Source organism: Peromyscus californicus, unplaced genomic scaffold (assembly GCF_007827085.1).
Source record: "Peromyscus californicus insignis strain IS unplaced genomic scaffold, ASM782708v3 Scaffold_15__1_contigs__length_86483966, whole genome shotgun sequence".
NCBI classification, from domain to species: Eukaryota; Metazoa; Chordata; class Mammalia; order Rodentia; family Cricetidae; genus Peromyscus; species Peromyscus californicus.
This window is the reverse complement of record NW_026294447.1, coordinates 71,035,745-71,056,769: the sequence shown is the minus strand read 5'-3', so window position 1 is coordinate 71,056,769 and position 21,025 is coordinate 71,035,745. Positions and strand designations below refer to the sequence as shown.

At 47.1% G+C, this 21,025-nt stretch overlaps 2 protein-coding genes across 4 annotated transcripts in view; one reads left to right on the top strand and one right to left on the bottom strand.

The window, feature by feature from the left end:
- Window positions 1–4,338, top strand: part of Znf410 (zinc finger protein 410) — a 31,567-nt gene extending 27,229 nt beyond the window's left edge. Inside the window, 1 exon segment of the mRNA XM_052739317.1 lies at window positions 3,566–4,338. Within this exon segment, the coding sequence (XP_052595277.1) occupies window positions 3,566–3,604 (39 nt within the window). The 3' untranslated portion in view covers window positions 3,605–4,338.
- Window positions 4,339–5,608: 1,270 nt separating this feature from the next.
- Window positions 5,609–20,977, bottom strand: Fam161b (FAM161 centrosomal protein B). 3 transcript variants are annotated; one of them, XM_052739305.1, is made up of 9 exons: window positions 20,844–20,977; window positions 17,581–17,900; window positions 15,254–15,822; window positions 14,058–14,407; window positions 12,073–12,200; window positions 9,192–9,350; window positions 8,866–8,965; window positions 6,915–7,057; window positions 5,609–6,512 (listed from the first exon to the last, which is right to left on the bottom strand). In XM_052739305.1, exons 1-9 carry the CDS (start codon window positions 20,895–20,897, stop codon window positions 6,440–6,442), a joined length of 1,896 nt encoding a protein of 631 aa, XP_052595265.1. In that variant the 5' UTR covers window positions 20,898–20,977; the 3' UTR covers window positions 5,609–6,439. The 3 variants fall into 3 exon arrangements, with proteins under 3 accessions (XP_052595265.1, XP_052595266.1, XP_052595267.1); XM_052739306.1 differs by having other exon boundaries at window positions 15,254–15,804; window positions 20,844–20,976; XM_052739307.1 differs by lacking the exons at window positions 5,609–6,512; window positions 6,915–7,057 and adding an exon at window positions 7,071–8,650.
- Window positions 20,978–21,025: the final 48 nt, after the last annotated feature.

The following is a 21,025-nucleotide window of genomic DNA, read 5'->3' as shown; positions in this document are numbered from 1 at the left end:
ATATTTGGAAAAAAGAGGGGGTTGGGATTTCAATAGAACAAGAAAGGTCAATCAGGGTATGATCCATGCAAATATTTTTTTATTTGTTTTTTGTTTTTTGGGACAAGGTTTCTCTGTAACAGCTCTGTCTATTCTGGAACTCACTCTGTAGACCAGACTGGCCTCAAACTCACAGAGATCCACTTGCCTCTGCCTCCTGAGTGCTGGGATTACAGGTGTGTTGACACGTGCCTGTAATTCCCACTGAGAGACCAGAAGAATTATGTGTTGGAAGCCAACTTAGACTACCAAGTGAGTTCCAGGATATCCTGGGCTACAGAGTGACCCCTTCTCTCAAAAAAAAGGGTCGAAATTGGGCCAGCTGTCGAAATAGCACATACCTTTAATACCCGTATTTGAAGGCAGAGACAGGCAGATCTCTATGAGTTTGAGGCCAACCTGGTCTATATGATGAATGTTAGGCCAGCCAAGTCTACATAATGAGACCCAGCCATAAACAACTACAACAAAAACATCTAAGGAAAAAAGAAAAGGCCAAAAATCTTTATCTGAAACGTTCCCTGTTCAAAAAAGAAGATGTCATTTATTCTGCTATGGTCATGAGTATGGGAGTCAACAGGCCAAACCATCTGAGCTAAAGAACCTTGTTCAGTTGCTTGTTGGCTGAGAACTACTGTCCCAGTCAAGGAGATTTAGATAATTGTGAGCTCTTCCAACTGTATCGTCTTGACCGACCCAGAAAACAGAAGAGAAACAGGCCTTGGTCTTGAGAGCATGATTTATCACAAGTTCACTGCATGTGGATAAGCTCTCTGCAAAGATCCCTCCAGTATTTGGTTTGGCTTTACAACTGCTCCCTTTCCCTTTCCTTTCAGTATAATCTTTATGCCCTGGTAAGCATTAGAGTATCCAAATGACTCGACGTTCTACATTAAGTACTTTAAATATATTAACTCTTGGGTTGTCTGGAATCACAGGGCTCTGGGCATTCATGTCAGCACACCCTATCAGGACTTTACGTTTGCTGTTGTGACTTATTTTGTACTGAACATTCTACTGTTAGTATCATTGGTTCTAAGTTACTTTTTGTAGGTTGCTGTTTTGGAACCAGTCATCTCTGTCTTCTGCAACTGTCCCCTCTGTTTTTGCCTCTCTTCATTTCCCTTCTTTGAAATTGATCTCATGGAAATAGCTTTTAGAGGGTCTATTGAGAGAGGTGTGAGTATAAAAACCCATGTGTCTTTCACCCAACTTGAATAATTATTTTTATGTTTTGACTGCATGTATGTATGTGTATCCCATGCATGCCTGGTTCCCTAGGGGGCCAGAGAAGGCATCAGATGCTATTGAACTGGAGTTACAGGTAGTTGGGAGCCACTGTGTGGGTGCTGGGAACCAAATTCACATTTTCTGCAAGAGCAGCAAATGCTCTTAACTGCTGAGCCATCTCTCCAGCCCCTCAGTACTTGACGTTAGACTATGTTTGTTTTCTCTTACTATTTATGCCAGAATATTTTAAAGTATTATAGACCTATCTGTAATTTTTTTTTTTTTTTTTTTTTTTTTGGTTTTTCGAGACAGGGTTTCTCTGTGTAGCTTTGCGCCTTTCCTGGAACTCACTCTGTAGCCCAGGCTGGCCTCGAACTCACGGAGATCCGCCTGCCTCTGCCTCCCGAGTGCTGGGATTAAAGGTGTGCGCCACCACCACCCGGCTTGTAATTTTTTTAAGAGTATACCTCTTAAAAGATAAGGATTTAGGAAATAACTCTATTTCCATACCCAACAAGTTTAGTAATAATTTTTTATCCTCTAATATTTAGTTCCTGTTTTTTATCTCCTCAAAAATGTCTTTGGTTGTTTAACTTGAACCAAAACCCATGTATTGCATTTGGTTAACACATTACTTTGTTTCTCTGTTGCTGTGATTTAAACACCATGACCAAAAGCAACTTGGGGAAGAAAAGGTTTATTACAACCCCATCACGGAGGAAAGCCAGGGCAAGAACCTAGAATCAGGCACTGAAGCCGAGACCAGGGAGGAATATTGCTTACTGGCATGCTCTGCCTGTTTTCTGGTGGGACTGGGGAGGTAGCTCATTTTGGTCAAGTGCTTGCCATACAAGCGTGAGGACCTGAGTTGGCTCCCAAGAACTCTTGTAAAACAGCCAAGCATGGTGACATATGCCTGTGGTCCTAGCACTGGGGAGCTAAAAAAAATTCTAGGTTTGGCGCACATGCTTTGTAATCTTGTACTGGGAAGGTAGAGACGGGCAATATGTGAACACATCAGCCAACTGACCTTGTCAAAATCCATGAGTTCCAGGCTAGCAAGAGCCCTTGTCTCAAAAAAAACCACACACACACACACACACACACACACACACACACACACACACACACACACGGTGGATGGCATGTGGACCTCCTTCATGCACATATATACATACACACACAGGTGGAAACTGGTTTCATCAGTTATTCAAAAACTGAACAGTATTGAGTGAAATATCAGTGTTTGCTATAGCCCCGTAGGAACCCTTCAGGCCCATCTCCCTTCACCACAGAAAAGGTTTTAAGCCAGTGAAACCCCAAATCTCTAATGGGTAGGTTCCTGCTTCAGGACTTGGAACAGAAACAGCTCCCTTTCCTGCTTGTCTGTTTTGGGTTGACTCTGACTTTGTAACTTTGTTCTGCCATTACCGATTTCCCTCTGTGTTGACTCTTCCGTCACCGACTGGCGAGTATGAACACGATTGTTGAGCCTATAGATTCAGGTTATTTTATTGCCGTAGTTAATGTGGCAGCCAGGCATGGTGGCTCACGCCTTTAATCACAGCACTCAGGAGACAGAGGCAGGCAGAGCTCGGAGTTCAAGGCTGGTCTGGTCTACATACTAAGTTCCAGGACAGCCAGGGCTACACAGAGAAAACCCTGTCTCACAAAACAACAACAAAAGCAAGCTTTTGGGGGCTAGAAAAATGGCTCAGTAGTTAAGAGCACTGGAGGCTCTTCCATAGGACCTGAGTTCAATTCCCAGCACCTACACTGCAGTTTACAACTGTAACTCCAGGGGAATCCAACACCCTTATATACACATATATGCAGGCAAATACCAATACATATGAAATAAATCATTTCTTAAAAATTAAAAAAACTGGAGTATAAATTAGTTCTGTCCATCATCCTTACTGAATTTATCAGTGCATTCCCCAGACTCCATTCTTAACCCTTTTAAAGCATGAACCTAATTAGTCATCAATAAATCCAAGAGTCAGATATTGGGGTAATAACCTGAAAGATGAGAGAAGCAGAGGAGCAGCCACCAGTGCCTTCGGACATTTCTGACCAATCTCTGCCCTGCCTTGTCACTTCCTCCCTCTCCCTCCCTAGTGCTGGGACTAACGGTGTGTCCCCTATGGCTAGCTCTGCTCTCTCATCTCCAGGCAAGCTCTATTTGTCAGAACACAAACAAGTATCACACAACACCCTTTCGTTTAGTCTAAGCTGTTCTTTTGCTTCTCTAATTCATCCATAACCTAGTCTATATTTGTTTTCAATTTTATAGTTACTAAATCAAGGAGATTTAACTGAAAGACAGACATGAGTATGCTGACTCCTGGAGGAGCAGCTCTATCTGCCCCCAGAGTGCATGATGGGAACAAGATCCAAAAGGCTCACATTCTGCCAGAACTAAAATGAATCTGTGAAGGACAATGACCTCACCCTGCCTCTGTTCATCTTCCCTGGCAGAGAAGAGGGATGTCTGAGGGCCTCTCTTCAACCTCCATCTGATCCAGACAGAGTGAGGCAGTGACGAAGGCTGGGTACCTGTAGCCGCCTCTCACTCTTCCCACTGCAAAGTTCTGGGGTGGACTTCTCTCAAAAGCAAGTTTAATGATGTGTTGGATGAAGATTTTCATTGTGACTGTTCAGGTTTCCCTTTGAAGAGTCTTCATCCTAGACCCAGCTGTCTTTTCAGAGGGTTGAATGATTTCCTGCCTCCAACCACAGAACTTCACCAGGACATTGAGTTTTCGAGATGCCTTGTTGCTTTGAAGAAGGAAGTGATGTCAATTATGTTGTGGCATTTTTCCTTTAGCAACCTGAGTAAAGGACTCTCAGCCACTGGGCTGTAAAAAAATAAATTACTTGAATCTCCCCTTGGCCCAGGCTGAGGTACCAACTTACCCTGTACACCTCGACTCGGTCATTTTTTGTTTCGTTTGGGACTTAAAATAGCATGTTATGAGGGGGGGTTGTTTATTTTTGTTTTGTTTAAGTTAAAAACCACATGATCTAGAGTTTCAGTTTTCCTTTTAAATAAACAAAACAACCCAATCGGCTCTTTGGCTCTTGTTTTAGACCAGTGGTCTTCAACCTTCCTAATACTACAACCCTTTAATGCAGATCCTCATGTTGTGGTGACCCCAACCATAAAATTATCTGTTGCTACTTCATAACTGTAATTTTGCTACCGTTATGAACTGTAACATGAATATCTGATGTGCGGGATATCTGATGGGGTCACGACCCGCAGGTTGAGAACTGTTTTAGACAGATGTGTTCTTAGAGAAGTCAAGAAAATAATCCAGTCTTTCTCTTTAAGATATGGCACTGAAGAGAGAGGGATAGGAGCTCATGCCTTTAAGGCAGTCAGATCTCTTAGGAGTTTGAGACCAGCCTTGTCACATAAGTCCCAGGGCAGTCAAGTCTACACAGAGACACGACACTGATAAGCCAGGTGTGGTGGTGCCCCAGCATTCAGAGGACGGACTTCTGAGTTTGAGCCCAGCCCGATTTACATAGGGAATTCCAGAACAGCCAGGGCTACACAAACAGCTCACAACACCCTCTAACTCCAGCTCCAGGGGATCTGATGCCCTCTGCGGGCTTCTGTGGGTACTTGCTTCGTGCACATACCCCCCACAACACACACATACACAACATAGTTTTAAAAATAAGGGAAAACACTACTACCATAAAATAGGGCACTGATTGACTTTTAGGCTACTACATAGGTAAAACTGAACTGAGGAGCCTTAGAAAACTGGACACCAGGCCAGCCTGGTCTACACAGAGAAACCCTGTCTTGAAAAAGAAAACCTGAAACTAGTGTCTTTTTTTTTTTTTTAATTAGAACTGGCAAACCTAAGCTGGTGGCAGTGCACGCCTTTAATCTCAGCACTCAGGAGGCAGAGGCAGCTGGATCTCTTGAATTCGAGGCCAGCCTGCTCTATAGAGAGTTCCAGGACAGTGAGAGCTACACAGAGAAACCTTGTCTTAAAAGGGTAATTCGGTGGGCTGGAGAGATGGCTCAGAGGTTAAGAGCACTGACTGCTCTTCCAGAGGTCCTGAGTTCAATTCCCAGCAACCACATGGTGGCTCACAACCATCTGTAATGAGATCTGGTGCCCTCTTCTGGTCTGCAGTCATACATGCTATATATCTAATAAATAAATAAATCTTTAAAAAAAAAAAAAAAAAAAGGGTAATTCGGATTTTTCCAGAAATTGTTAAACATGAGAAATAGGCTTCTGTTGGCCCATTGCCTGTGGCACAGTTATTGACAAGAAAGACACCCCAAAGATCCACTATTAGTACAAAGTCGTAGTGGTCACAGAAGTTTTATTTAAGGTGAGCTTTATGCTGACACACATGCAAACAGTGCTGTGTTCTCAAAGTGGCAGAGAAGAGCTGCTGCTCTGAATCTGTTATTGGCATGCATAATTATCCTATAGTATGGAAACCAAGTTCATAGCAATGACTTGATTTTCCACCATTGCCAGTCTTTGCTTTCTGCAGCAGAGATTCTCAATCCAGGACTTTTTTGCCCTCTAGAGGCCATTGGCAATATCTAGAAACATTTTTTATTGTCAACAACCCAGAGGGGTGCTACAGGGCGTACAGTAGGTATGGGATAGAAACTGACCTGTCCCTATGTGTCAATCAGATGCTAATGATAAAGCCTGTGCTTAAGGCTGCAGATGTGGACTAAAGAGAAATATATTTTATTTCACACACAGTATTCCTAAATGTTTATTTGCCAGGACGCAAGATTTCTGGCTGCTGATGAGAATGTGTCGGTCCCGTGGTCCTGGATCTCCATTTCCTTATTGCTACCTGTTTTTCTACCTGCATTCCTCTTATACCTACTCCATAGGTATGGACCTTATTTCCTATTCCTACTCCTTAGTGTCAAGTGCAAAACAAGAACCTTTAACATTGGGCTAGGACCCCTCCACCCTCCACTCCACTTTGATCTCTGCAGGCCATTTCTGTTGTTACTGCCTCCCATTCCCTAACAGTAGCCATGATTCTAAACTCAAGCTCCTCACCTAGTTGGCTGCTTGATGATCAAATGGGATAATGATGAGTGAACTGCTTCAACAAGCAGTCTGGTTAGCTGTTCAAGCCACTGCTCTTCCAACTCCTCCTTGGGTCAGCACGCTGGTCTAGAGTCTTCTAAATCCTGCCATGACTCTCCGATGCTGAGTTTTATAGTTTCATGGATGCTGAAAAAACAATATTTTAAATTGAAAGGATATGTAAGGCTTAAGAATAGTCTCAACATTTTCATTATTTTATTTGGCAGAAATGGAATTTTAAAGATAAAAACAGGAATTACATGGACTTAAAACAATAAAATTGGAAATAACAGTAATATTTTGCTCTTCTCTCTTTGCTTTATATCAGTTATGAAAGAGGTGATGCCAGGGAGTCAGCCATAAGGAGGTCTGCCAGACAAGCAGCATTATCATCTCACAAGCAGAGATGTGTGCTCAGAGGTGTGTGGACGAGTTGTTAGGTATGCACAGGACTGCAATCTCAAAATGAGTGACTTCTCTAAGTCTGCTCCCAGTGGCATCATTGCGGATAGCGAGGTAGAGCTACGGGATGGTCCAGGCTCTCTTTACCTATGAGAATCCTTGACTTTGCCTTCCTCCTTGCTTTGCACAGCCTGTGTGCCTTGACTCTTGGTTATCACAAACTCTTCCTCCAGGCCCGCCTGCCGCAGGGTGTGCCGATACCGCTCTTCTGCTTCTTTCCTGGCGAGCGCCTGTGGAGTGGAAGCCGGCTGACTGCAGCAGTCTTTCGAATTGTGATTCTGAGTTACCTGGGTAATCAGTCTTTAGAATAATGCCCCTGCCACCACCCCCCACCTTCAGTGCTAGACCAAAGTTGGCACAAAATTTCCTTAGAGCCTTATTTTATAGCCATAGTTGGTAAAGGAGTCCGTCCCATGGGGATCTTGTTCAAAAGCAGGTTTTCATTTAGTCTCAGATGGGGCCTACAAGTCTGTGTTCTAACACTTCTGAGAGGTGTCACTGTTAATTAACTTTAGAGCCACACCTTGAAAAGCACCAAATCATCATCAGGAAGACTAACATATTACAAATATTTAGCAGCCTCTCTGTTTTGCAGAGAGCTAGAAGAAGCCTGTCTTGTTTTGTGTATTCAAGAACAAAACCACAGACTGTTTGTATTTTGTTCTAGAATGTGGAAAGGTCTGTTGGGAAAAGAAGAATAGGCTTACTTGACAAAAATGAACCTAAAGAGGTCAGCCTAAGTAAAGTCTAGATGGTCCAGCATGGGGGAGGGGCATCTGCAGCAGGAGACCCACCATTACCTAGGAATATCACACATGTTGTATGATGGAGCTCTTGCCCACAGTGAACCACGGAGCCAGACACAGCACTTAACTGCCTGGGGCAGGTCTCTGGGTGTTCAAGGGCTCCAGAGCTTCTTTCAGGAGATCTTAATTGAATTGAGCTCTTAAAGTCCAGAGAAAGTTTTCAAATGAATTTGTCAGCTGGAAAGCCACTTAATCTGGAAAGAACTTTGTGGGGTGCTTAAAAGCACCCTGACCTTTAAGGACCTATATTTGGAGTAAAATGGCATTAATAAAGCAAATAACCCGGGGCTGGAGTGATGGCTCAGCGGTTAAGAGCACCAACTGCTCTACCAGAGGACCCGGGTTCAATTCCCAGCACCTACATGGCAGCTAACAACTGTCTGTAACTCTGACGCTCTTCACACAGACATACATGCAGGTTAAATACCAATGCATGTGAAATGAAAGATAAACAAAATTTAAAAAAGCAAATAGCCCTTGTCATTAACTAACTGCCTGACAGAAGCAATGTAAAAACCGGGTGTGGTGGTGCACGTCTGTAATCCCAGATCAGGGGAGGTTAAGGCAGGAGGGTGGTGGGGTCAAGTCCAGCCTGGGCTCAGTGAGTTCTAGGTCAGCTTGAGCTACATAAAGAGAAACCCTGTCTCAAATGTCTTTACATTTTAGAAAGAGAAAAGAAGCCAGGTGGGCGGTGGCACATGCCTTTAATCCTAGCACTTGGGAGGCAGAGCCACACACAGATCTCTGTGAGTTTGAGGCCAGCCTGGTCTACAGAACAAGATCCAGGACAGGCACCAAAGCTACACAGAGAAATCCTGTCTCAAAAAAAAAAAAGAGAAATACTTATTTTGGCTTGTGGTTGCAGAAGTCTGAGTCCACGGTCCCTTGCCCCTGTCACTTTGACCTTCTGAACAGTATGGAGGGGGAAGCATATGGCAGAGGCTGTGCATGTCATGATGGCCCGGAATCGAAGAGAATGTCCCTGTGCCTGTGCCTTTTATCACCTGGGCTCCCAACCTATGAGATCATGCTGCCCACAGTTAGTTCTTTCTGGAAACCCCCTCGCAGACACACCCCGAAGTGTACTGTTTAACTTTCTAGGTCATTCAGTACAATCAAATTGAAAAGATTAACCATCATGGAATTCAGTTTAGAATAGCTGAGTCCTAAGGAACTCTTTAATACAGTTTCTAAGACACTTGACCCAAGGCAGAGAAGGGTCTGGGTTTTACCTTGGTAACTTGCTCGAAGAGGTAGGGCCTTGTTTGTATTCTTCTCTTCATTTCCTCCAGCTCATTCTTATACTCCTTTGTTCTTTTACGGTCATTGTTCCTGGAATTAACAAAGTTTCTAGAAGCAACCAATCTTTTTCAATTAGAAAACCCTTCCTTCAAGTTAAGCAGTTATCCCCATGTACACTGAATTCCAACTGCCTGCCAAACAAAATCCTTGACTGACTCTGATGACTCAGTTTACCCTGACTCCATTTTGCTATTTCAAAGCCAGTGATGTGCTGTAACCTAAGACAGACACCCCTCTGAACATTGGGGACACTGACCGGTTCTCTTTAAGCTTCGCTTTGAACACCTCTTCCAGACTTTTATGGGGATCCATGGCTTTTGCCCGCAAGGTCACAGATTTAGACATGGCTTGACAGTTCTTTTTGTGCATCTCCAACCACTGAATGTCTGGTTTGTCCTTTTTTTCAAGTGACATTCTAAAGGAGAGAGCAAAAATAACAGATAACTTGGGTGTGTTTGTAAGTAACTTAGTAACTTCTCTGGAAAATCAGTTAAGTGGTTTTTTTTTTTTTTTTGGTAAGATTTTTTTTTGGTTTGTTTATGTGTATATTTGGGGGGCAGGGATGTGTGCAGGTGTGAGTGCAGGTGCCCCCAGGATGCAGAGGGCATCAAGTCTGTTGGAGCTGGAGTGACAGGCAGTTGTGAGTTGCCTAGTGTGGGTGCTAGGAACCATATTCACATCCCCTGCAATACATACTCTTAACTATCTTCGGCTCCTAGCTGGGGTTTCTATGAATAAGGTATTTCTATCAATCTGCCACAAGTACACTTCCAGAAAGAAAGATTCTGGGGATGCGTGTGGCGGTACACACCTGTAATCCCAGCACTTGAGAACAGGATCAGATGTTCAGCACTATGGGTCCTGTGATTTCCCACCAAGAGATACCCATTTTTTGACAGAATACCTGAGTTAAAATGGCCTTACATATCTAAGATTCACTAGGTCGGTTCGGCTTTTCCCTTATCTGGAGCAGTACTAGAGCTACCATTTACCAAGCTGCCTACCAAGAACCAAAGACCATTTCATTTCATGCAATTCTCACAAGGCCCTACGGAGGTAGACACTCGAGGCCTCCTTCTGACACAGGGGACTGGGAGGCAGAAAGCCTCCTGTCCATAGCTACTCAGCATACAAAGGGAAAGCCAAAATCAGAACCAGGATGGCAGATTCCTGAGTTTGCCCCTGACCACTGTGTTATAAACAGTGGTCAGGCAGTGACTTAGGTTCCCAGTTTCCGAAAGGTCAACTCTCCACTTCCATAAAGGTCTGGAAACAGGCCTCCTCCAATGTAGGCAATGTGGGTTCAACTTGGAGCACTCAACTTGTGTAATTATTCTAGAGTTCTGTGGTAGGTTCCACCAAAAGATGAAGTAATAAGACTCTGCACTTAGAAATACATTCAAACAGATCAGGAAGAAAGGCACAAAAGCTAATCTAAAATGTCCACGCCCTGCCATTGGATAGCAGATGTGATCGCCTCCTGGGCCTTGGGATACTGATGGGCTTGGCCTGTGCTTAGACAACATAAATCTGAGGAGGGAGGGATTATCTCTGTATCCTAAATATATTCCTGCAACGTCTGAAGGAGAAGTTGGGAGGCTCTGGGATGCCCTGAGGTGTCAGGCCTTTGCCCAGGCTCAGCTTCATGCTAAGCCACAGCTCCCTGGCTCATTTCAGAGCCCTGATGCAGGACTTCCTGCTGACTGAATGAGAGCACCACAGAGTCAGGTCAGCTGGACTGCTAGAAATTCCAGACTTGAGGTCACTTGGCTGCACAAGGCCCTGAGTTTGAGCTCTAGTACTGAACTAAAAGAGGACAGAAAAGAAAGGAAAGGGAGGGGAAGGGAAGAGGAGGAAAGGAATATAAAACAAGAACCTGCTTCCCAGCAGGCGCTGCCCTTCTCCAAGACGAACCTCAGATCTGGACCACCTGCGCATGGCTGTCATGTCTTGGCCGTGGTGGGCTCCGCTCCCCGCTGCCATGCCCGAGTCTGATCTGTATTCCCTGTGGCTACCTTTCCCTCTTACACACAGGCTTTTGTTCCGCTTTAGAAAGAAAAGGCCATTGAGCACACTGCAAGGGACAGCAGGCTGGACAACACACACAATACTCCTAACTGTCTCGTGGGCAGGGTTTACACACTCCCTTGTTCTGGAACCTTCTCTCTCGCCAGCCTTTGTCTGACTTGTTCCTCTTCGTTCTCTTGTTGTTGTTGTTGTTGCTGCTGTTTTGTTGGTTTTTCGAGACAGGGTTTTCTCTGTGTAGCCCTGGCTGTCCTGGATCTCACTTTGTAGACCAGGCTGGCCTCGAACTCACAGAGATCGGCCTGCCTCTGCCTCCCGAGTGCTGGGATTAAAGGCGTGCGCCACCACCGCTGGCTGATCCTCTTTACTCTTTGGAGGGGGCAGTTCTCACAGTGTGCAAGTGGAAGTCGGAGATAACTTGCAAGAGTCACTTCTTACATTCTACTGCGTGGGTCCTGGGAGTGAGCTGAGGTCGGCAGGCTCGTCAGCAAGTGCATTTACCCACCCTGCCATCTGGCTGGCCCCACCTTATGGTTCAAGACCGTAGCTGCTCACTGAATCTGGAACTCCCTTCTTGGCTAGACTGGATGTCCACCAAGCGGGAGGATTTGCCTCTCTCCACCCACCACTGACCCGAAAGGCCAGAGTTGCAGGTACACAGACATACAGGGGGCCGGGGATCTGAACTCGGGTCCTCACACTTCACAGCAGATGCTTTACCAACTGAGCCGTCTCCCCAGCCCCTTCCTCCTTAGTCTATTCTTCATGTTTTACCTTAGATATGTGATCCAAAAGATGGGAGACCACCACCCTAAGTTTCCCTGTGCCGTCATAGTCCTCTGTGTGTGCACCGCTCATATAACAGGGCAGTCACCCCGAAAAATCCCAAGATTCAGACTTCGTTTACATTGAGTTCTCCGGGCATCTCTGGCTTAACACCGTGTCTTGCACAGACTAAGACCCCAAAAGGATTTTCTGGAGAGAGCACGTATTCCTGCCCCGTCAGAGGATTCCTTCAGTCCCCTGAGGTGTTTCTGATAATCCGGCAACAGGAGCAGCTCTAGCATTTGGGACCAAAGCCTGTCAGAGTCTGCGGTGGCCTCCTTACTCACCGGACTGCAGACTCCCTCTTCCTGGTGGCATCTGGAATGTGCACAGGGAGGGTGTTGGCAGAGAAGGAAGCAAGGCCACTCAGAGAACGACTCCTTGGCAGGGGTGTAGCTGCTGGCCGAGGGGACTTCTGCAAGAGAGGAGGGCGGGCATTGGTGACGACATGGGGTTAGTTTCTGTCCTAAGATTCAGTTTCAGTGAAGGACGAGAAAGGAGAATCTTTATTCCCCCACCCCTGGGGAGAAGGAGAACAAGATCTTGTTGAGTGACTTGAAGGCCCACACTTGCATACCAATCCTAATGTTTCCAGTCAAGTGAGAAGAGTTCTGGAGTTGTGTGATTGGCTTCATCAACCTAACACACTCTAGAATTACCTGGGAAGAGAATCTCACTGTGGAACTGTCTAGATTGGGCAGGCCTGGGGGCATGTCCACGGGGGATTACCTTGATTGTTTTAATTAAGGTGGACAGACCTGCCAACTGTGGCAGAGTGGACAGTGAGCACAGGTGTGCACTCACTCACTCTAGACTTGCCAACTGTGGAAGAGTGGACAGTGAGCACAGGTGTGCACTCACTCACTCACTCTAGACCTGCCAACTGTGGAAGAGTGGACAGTGTGCACAGGTGTGAACTCACTCACTCTAGACCTGCCTGCCAACTGTGGAAGAGTGGACAGTGTGCACAGGTGTGCACTCACTCACTCACTCTAGACCTGCCAACTGTGGAAGAGTGGACAGTGAGCACAGGTGTGAACCCACTCACTCACTCTAGACCTGCCAACTGTGGAAGAGTGGACAGTGAGCACAGGTGTGAACCCACTCACTTTAGACCTGCCAACTGTGGAAGAGTGGACAGTGAGCACAGGTGTGAACCCACTCACTCTAGACCTGCCAACTGTGGCAGAGTGGACAGTGAGCACAGGTGTGCACTCACTCACTCTAGACCTGCCAACTGTGGAAGAATGGACAGTGAGCACAGGTGTGCACTCACTCACTCACTCTAGACCTGCCTGCCAACTGTGGAAGAGTGGACAGTGTGCACAGGTGTGCACTCACTCACTCACTCTAGACCTGCCAACTATGGAAGAGTGGACAGTGAGCACAGGTGTGAACCCACTCACTCACTCTAGACCTGCCAACTGTGGAAGAGTGGACAGTGAGCACAGGTGTGAACCCACTCACTTTAGACCTGCCAACTGTGGAAGAGTGGACAGTGAGCACAGGTGTGAACCCACTCACTTTAGACCTGCCAACTGTGGAAGAGTGGACAGTGAGCACAGGTGTGAACCCACTCACTTTAGACCTGCCAACTGTGGAAGAGTGGACAGTGAGCATAGGTGTGAACCCACTCACTTTAGACCTGCCAACTGTGGAAGAGTGGACAGTGAGCACAGGTGTGAACTCACTCACGACCTGCCAACTGTGGAAGAGTGGACAGTGAGCACAGGTGTGAACTCACTCTAAACCTGCCAACTGTGGAAGAGTGGACAGTGTGCACAGGTGTGCACTCACTCACAGAAGAGTGGACAGTGTGCACAGGTGTGCACTCACTCACAGAAGAGTGGACAGTGTGCACAGGTGTGCACTCACTCACAGAAGAGTGGACAGAGTGTGCACAGGTGTGCACTCACTCACTCTTGGCTCGTGACTATAAATGCGGTCAGCTGTCTCAAGCACCCGCCTCTCTAACCCCTCAGCTGTCACAGACTATGACTAGAATAAGCCTTTCTCCCTCCAGCTGCTTTGGTCACGGCATTTTATCACAGTGACAGGAAACAAAGCCACGACAGACTGGCCTCTCAGACTTGCCTGGACTTCCATTTGCAGAAATGCCTCTAGGGAGGTGTGAAAGGGAATGTTCTTGTTTTCAGTTTACAGAATGTGTTTCTGCGTGCAACTGAGCAGATGTTCAAAAAATAAAACTGAAGACAGAAAAATGTCAAGACAAGTGCCTTCCTTTGAGACATGGGCCCGCCCTGCTACCTGCCTGGGTCCCCATCCTCCCTCCTCCAGCAGCAGTGGCCTCACAGGACCGCGGAGTGTGGCACAGGTTGGCAGTCCGGAGCAGGAAGGGCTTGTTTCGAGTTGTCTCCCGGGTCTCTCTTCTCTTGGCCGCTCTTCTCTGGAAAGCCTTGTAAAGGCCCTCGTAGTCAGGGACCACAGAGTTCACCCGCGGCTGGAATCCGAACTCGGTCTGTAGAAAGCTCAGCTTTTCCTCCTGGGTGCGGGCAGCGGTGCGGGGAGCGCGGCTGCTGGAGGTGCTGATAGGGGACGAAGCCATCTGGAGCATGTCCATGGCTCGCATCTGGATTCGAATTTTCCGGAGGAGCTCCGCTTCTGTGAAGAGGGCAGTGAAGGAAGAGGGGAGGCGGCAGGTCTGGAGAACAGTCTCCCCCTTTTGAGACAGGCTCTCCCTATGTAGCCCAGATTGGTCTCCAACTTATCCAACCTCCTGCCTTGACTTCCTGAGTAGGTGGGATTACAGGCACAGGCAACCACAGGCCCAAACTTACCCTCATTTAAACACTAAGAGCAGCAGCGTGCTAAAGCCAGTGGTGAATAACGGGAACAAGTTAACCATCAGCCCCCAAGTGATTAGCCCCTCTGCAGGATGAGGGAGGGAGAGCTGGCCTTCCCAGAGGCAGCAGGCTGGAAAAGGCACTGGCTGGTGGAAGGAGGGTCTACATGTCATGATCTTTGCTTCCATACCTAGGCCAGGCCAGAGGCTTTCACGTGTGCTTACACAGGCAGGTCACCAGGCTGAGCCTGGGAGTGGGGGCTGAGGGAAGGGGCAGGGGGGTGGGGTTGGAGCTGTTGCTGTAGGACCTCCCTATAGATCAGTGGTTCTCAACCTGTGGGCCTCGACCCCATCAGGTAGCCTGAGTCAGATATTTACATTACAATTCATGAGAGTAGCAAAATTACAGCTATGAAGTAGCGACGAAATCGTTTTATAGTTTGCGGGGGTGGGGTACTCACCACAACATGAGGAACTGTATTAAAGGGTCACAGCATGAGGAAGGTTGAGAACCACCTCGGACAGACCCAACTCTCTCTGCTGGCCTACACGGAGCATGGGCAATCTCCACACCAGTGTAGTCCCTGAATCTTCATCCTAAATCCCTGCAGTGCCTCTGGGGACCCCAGGCCAGAGGTAGCCAGGGGTGCCAAGAGTATCCTTACCCTGGAGTTTGTCCCCAAGGGCTGGTTCCAGAATGGCCTTGGGAATCCTTCTAGTGGCCTTCTTTAGGGGGACCTTGGCCTGAGCCACTGCAGCCGAGTCTCTCTGTGGAGCAGCTTCCTTTGGCTGCTCTTTCTTTTCAAGGAAGCTGAAGGGCTTCACGGAGGAGAGAAGCAGCTCCTTCCTCTTCTGGATCCCTGCACGCCTCCGTGCCTCGCTGCGCTCCACGATCTCCTGGTAGAGTGGGAGGTAGACGTGCGCGGGCACAGGCTGGGCCCGGAACTGCCGGTAGCACTCTGCCTCCTCCTGGCCCTGTTTCTGGGCCTGCAGCCTCTCCTGCTCAAAGGAGGCAGGTGAGGCCAGCCACTGGGCCTTCTTCCGGGCCTCACGCAGTGTCATGCGGAAGGGTTGAGGGACAGTGATGGAGGATGCCCAGGAGGAAACACTTCTGTGCTGGGAGGGAGGCCCAGAGTCTGAGGTTGGCAGGATCTGAACCTTGGGAATGTCAGAGGGGAGGCTGGTCATGGAGCTGCAGCGCCTCATGGAGCCACACCTGGAGGAGAAAGCAGTGCTATGGGGGGACCCAGCAGTCAGGAGGCCTGGCTCCTCGGAGAGCCCCCTCCCCAGCCTCCCTGGCCAGCTTCTTAGCCTTGACCCCAAAGCCCCAAAGGCCTCTAAGTTCTTAACCTTACCAGCTAGGCTTCCCTTCTTGCCACAGGCAATCCCAGCAGCCCAATAGGAACTATCTCCTAGGAATTCCTGCAGGAATTGCCCCTTGCAGTCTGACAACTGCATAAGATCAACAGTGTGGAGCGGTGGCAGCACAGGGCCGCAGAGTCAGAGGATCCAATTCACACCTTGAGGGTTTTGGATTTCCCATGCAGAGTGGCAAACATAATATCCACTTACAAGGTTATTGGGAAGAGAGTACATATCAAATGAGATACAGGCCAGTGTGGTGGCACATGCCTGTAATCCAGGCCCTTGAGAGGTGTAACTGGGAAGTTCAGGGGTTTCAGGCCAGCCTGGATTACATGAGACTCTGTCTCAAAAAGAAGGGAAAAAACAAAACAAAAGACAAAGCATATATATGTGCACTGGCAGACTGGGCCACAGACAATGCCTTGACATTCTGGGAGGAAAGGCATCCCTTTGGTCAACTCCAGTGCTTCCACTGAGTAAGTGCTGCCCAGAGTTATTTAGGATCGCTGGGTAAGACTCAAAACACGTGGGCTGGAGAGATGGTTCAGCAGTTAAGAGCACTGGCTGCTCTTCCAGAGGACCTGGGTTCGATTCCCAGCATGTACATGGCAGCTCAGAGCTGTCTGTTCCTTCAGTTCCAGGGAACCCAAAGTTCTTCTGTTCTCCGTGGTCACTAGGCATGTATATGGTACACATACATGCAGGCAAAACACCCGCAGACATAAAATAACATTTTTAAAAAGAATCACAGGCCAGGCGGTGGCAGGCAGAGGCAGGCGGATCTGTGAGTTCGAGGCCAGCCTGGTCTACAGAGTGAGTTCCGGACAGGCTCCAAAGCATATAGAACACACACACACACACCCCATTAAAAAATAAATAAATAGCCAGGCAGTGTTGGCACACACCTTTAATTCCAGCACTCAGGAGGCAGAGCCAGGTGGATCTCTGTGAGTTCGAGGCCAGCCTGGTCTACAAAGTGAGATTCAGGACAGGCACCAAAGCAACAGAGAGAAACCCTGTCTCGAAAAACAAAACAAACAAACAAACAAATAAATAAATAATAGAAAGAATCACAACATGTGATTGGATCCAAGAGCTAATTCTGGGCTGGGTCTTATGCTGTGGGATGGTCTGTATGTCAAATGTGTTGCTGATTGGTCAATGAATAAATCACTGATTGGCAGTGGCCAGGCAGGAAGTCTAGGCGGGACAAGGAGGAGAATAGAGCTGGGAAGTGGAAGGCTGAGTCAGAGAGACACTGCCAGCCGCCATGATGACAAGCCGCATGTGAAGTTGCCGGTAAGCCACGAGCCATGTGGCAAGGTATAGATTAATGGAAATGGATTAATTTAAGCTGTAAGAACAGTTAGCAAGAAGCCTGCCATGGCCATACAGTTTGTAACCAATATAAGTCTCTGTGTTTACTTGGTCGGGTCTGAGCGGCTTGGGACTGGCAGGTGAGAGAGATTTGTCCTGACTGTGGGCCAGGCAGGAAAACTCAAGCTAAAGTCTTAGATAAGGGACAACTTGCTGAGGTGGTCTTACAGAGGGGAAGGCAAGGCCCTGAGACATGGCGTGACTGGCCTGGAGTGCCGGAGTGTGGCAGCCACTGAGTGCAATGTCTTACCTGAGAGGTGAAGGGTCCTGGACCTGTGGTTTCCCCCTGCTCCTGTCTTGGAAGAAACTCTCCAAGTCTTCCTCATCTTCAGAGCCATTCTGATCACTGTCCGGGTCAGATGGAAAGGGAGACCCCACTAGACTCCAGCTTCCTTTCTGCTTTCGAACCTGTAAGGTCCTGTAAAAGCTCCCAGTGGAGTCAGAAGAAGAATCTGTCTCCTCCTCTGGGCTGAGGAACTCATGGAGTTTGCCAGCTCTGGGCAAAAGCAGTCCTTCTCCAGACAGCTCATCTTCTGGCTCAGTGTCTGAGGAGGATTTGGGGGGAAATATCTAAAACAAAATAGAAATCAATAATCAGTTAAACTCTAATTTCAAAGGTACTTAAAAATGACTTTAACTTTACTTTGAATAAGCCTCAGTATATTGGGGACTAAGAAGGGGCAAAGAAAAGTAAGCTGTGTTCTTCACTCAAAAGACATTTCACAACACGAGGTATTAGATGCCTGACTATGGGCAGCAAAGGTTGCTGAAGAGCTAGCGCCAGTTCCTGCTCCATTCAGCACAGAAAGCACTCTGAGTACCTAATTGGAACCGCACATTCTGTTCTCAGTGCTCCAGGAGTCCTGCCCATGACCTTGGCTACACTCTGTTCCCAGGTTTACTTGGGATTTATGTAATTGTTACCCATCTTCCTTATTTCCCCATCGACCCTCTTACTTTCCTCATATCCTAACCAATTTCCACACCGTTACCAGGAATGGGTGATTAACAGGAAGAGTGATGTGTCTAGGTGACAGAGCTACATGGAGAGTAGAACTCCCAACCAGCTTTGAAATCCTTCCAGGGCTAGGAGTGAAGCTTGGTGGTGGAATCCTTGCCTAGCAGGCTCAAGGGTTGGCCTTGATGCCCAGCACTGTAAAGCACCAGCATCAAAACTACATTCATCCATTTGTATATAAGACAATATGGGTCGAGCTCCTAGTAGGTCATGAAGCATGTATCCTAGTGAGGGCAGGTGGAAAATAGGATAACATGAGTGTGTCCCAGGAAAGCGTTTCTGCCGATAGATGTCAGAGGTCACCAGGAATGCACCAATAATCAGGATTAAATTCATCAATTTGTTGCTCAACATTGTGGAAAACTATAGCAAATGAGTGGGGATAAGTTTCTAGGATCAGCGTATTCTGAGAAGAGGGTTAGGGGAAGAGGAGCCAACTCTGGACAGGTGCTATGATGAAGAGAACAGTCTAGAAAGGTGGATACTTGTGCAATTTTTTTTTCATTGAAAAAGTGAGAATAAAGCAAGGCAAAGGGAAACAATTGATAAGTAAGCATAATCACTTAGAAGAAAGTAGCAATTTTGCAACTATGTTATAGAACCCCCAGAAACACTGTTTTGTTGGTAATCTTGCTTTTGGCCTTGGCTGTATCTGTTAGTCTGAGTGACAGAGATGCTCTTTCACTTACGATGGGTTATGTTCAGACAGACCCATTCTAAGTTAAAGTATTTTAAATAAAAGTGCACTCATACAGTAACCTAATGAGCACCTAGCATACCAACACAGGACACTTATAAAATAGCCATTGTCCACTCTCCTGATTGTGTAACTCACTAGAAGCTGCAAGTCACTGTCACTGCCCAACACAGAGTATCCTACTGCTATGTAGAGAAAGACTGAAATCTGGGGCGAGGGATTTAGCTCCATAGTAGAACACTTGCCTACCATGCACAGGGTCCTAAGCTCAGTCCCCAGTACCACAAAAATAGAAAACAAAAGTTTAAAGTACTGTTTCTATTGAATGCATGTTGCTTTTCCACCATTATAAAGTTGAAAGGTAAACGGAACCACTGAAGTCAGGAATGTCTGATTTCCAGTTTTAGGCTGATTTTTACTTTCTCAAATGAATCTGGTAGTGACAGAAAGAAGGCTGGGCTGGCTGAAGGACAGTGGCCTCAGATGTCCTTAGATTTGGCAGGTATGAGACGGGGGGGGGGGGGGGGGGGGGGGGGGGGGGGACGGGACACACACTACACGACACTATAGATGTTTAGCTGCAGTTGGAGCAGTCCATCCGAGTTAAAGATATGTATGTGCTGTGATCATAGCTCTGTTGCTGAAGAGCATGTGATCTAGGGCACAATTCTCTCCTCCCCCCCCCCTTTTCTTCTCTCCCTCTCTCTGTTGTGACAGGGTCAAAGGGTGACCTTGAACTCTTGATCCTTCTGCTTTAGTTTCTTGAGTTGTTGGGATTACAGGTCTGAGCCATCATGCTGGCGCTTTCTTTTAAAAACAACGTTATTGAAACACACTGTCCACAGTATACAACTCAACTGTTTGAAGTGTATAACCCACCGGTTTCTAATATAGTCAGAGTTGTCTAACTCTCACAGTGCAAATTCAGAACATTTTTCATCATTCACCTAAAGCAGTGGTTCTCAACCTTCCTAATGCTGCGACTCTTTAACACAGTTCCTCAAGTTGTGGTGACCCCCAACCATAAAGTTATTTTTGTTGCTACTTCATAAATGTACTTTTGTTACTGTTAGGAATCATAATGTAAATATCTGATATGCCACCCCTATGAAAGGGTCATTCAACCTCCAAAAGGGTCAGGACTCACGGGTTGAGAACCATTGCCCTCAAGAAACACTATAGCCTTTAGTAGGCATTTTTTATTTCCCTTAACCCTCCCATATCGTCTTTCCCTCTGTCAGCCCTAAGCAACCGCCAGTCTACCTTCTATCTTTGTAGATTTGGGGGCAAATTGTTTGATCTGTCTGTTTTCTTTTCTAGAAAAATGAGGTTGAGCGGAGACACGTACACAGTTTAATGAATTTTAGTATATTCGCAAAGCTGCGCATTCATCACTACAGTAAATTTTGGTTCATTTTTCTTGCTCTACAATAACAACAAAAACCTTGGAAGCCTTTAGAAGCCTCTCGGTTTCTCCCCCACCTCCTCAGTCGCACGCAATGACTTGCCCTTTGGATTTGCCTTTTCTCGATAATTTTAGGAAGATGGAGATCACTTTAATATTTTGAAAGTTAATTCGTGGTTTGTTATTGCTACGCTCCCCGATGTCAGAGCCTGGTACAAGAAGCAAGTGGTCCAAGTCCCCAAGACAGATTCTCTCAATGCCTAACCGCAGGCAATTTTAATTCCACGCCCTTCGGCGACACGCCCCTGACTCTGTCTCCACGGCAACGCTAAACAGTTTCCTCTCTTGGGGATTCCTTTCTGAGGCATCCTGCTTCCTCCTTTCTCTGCTCACCTCACGGCTCCACTCCGCGCACTCGGGGGCTCCGGCAGACCTCCCCACAGTCATCTTCCCAACCAGAGGCAGAAGCGGCGGTGACAGCGGCGCGGGCGGCGAGGCACTGCTAGCCACGCCCCTTTAGAGCGTTAGCCTGGGATTGGCCAGTCTGTTCCGCCCAAGGAGTCAGGAGGCGCTTT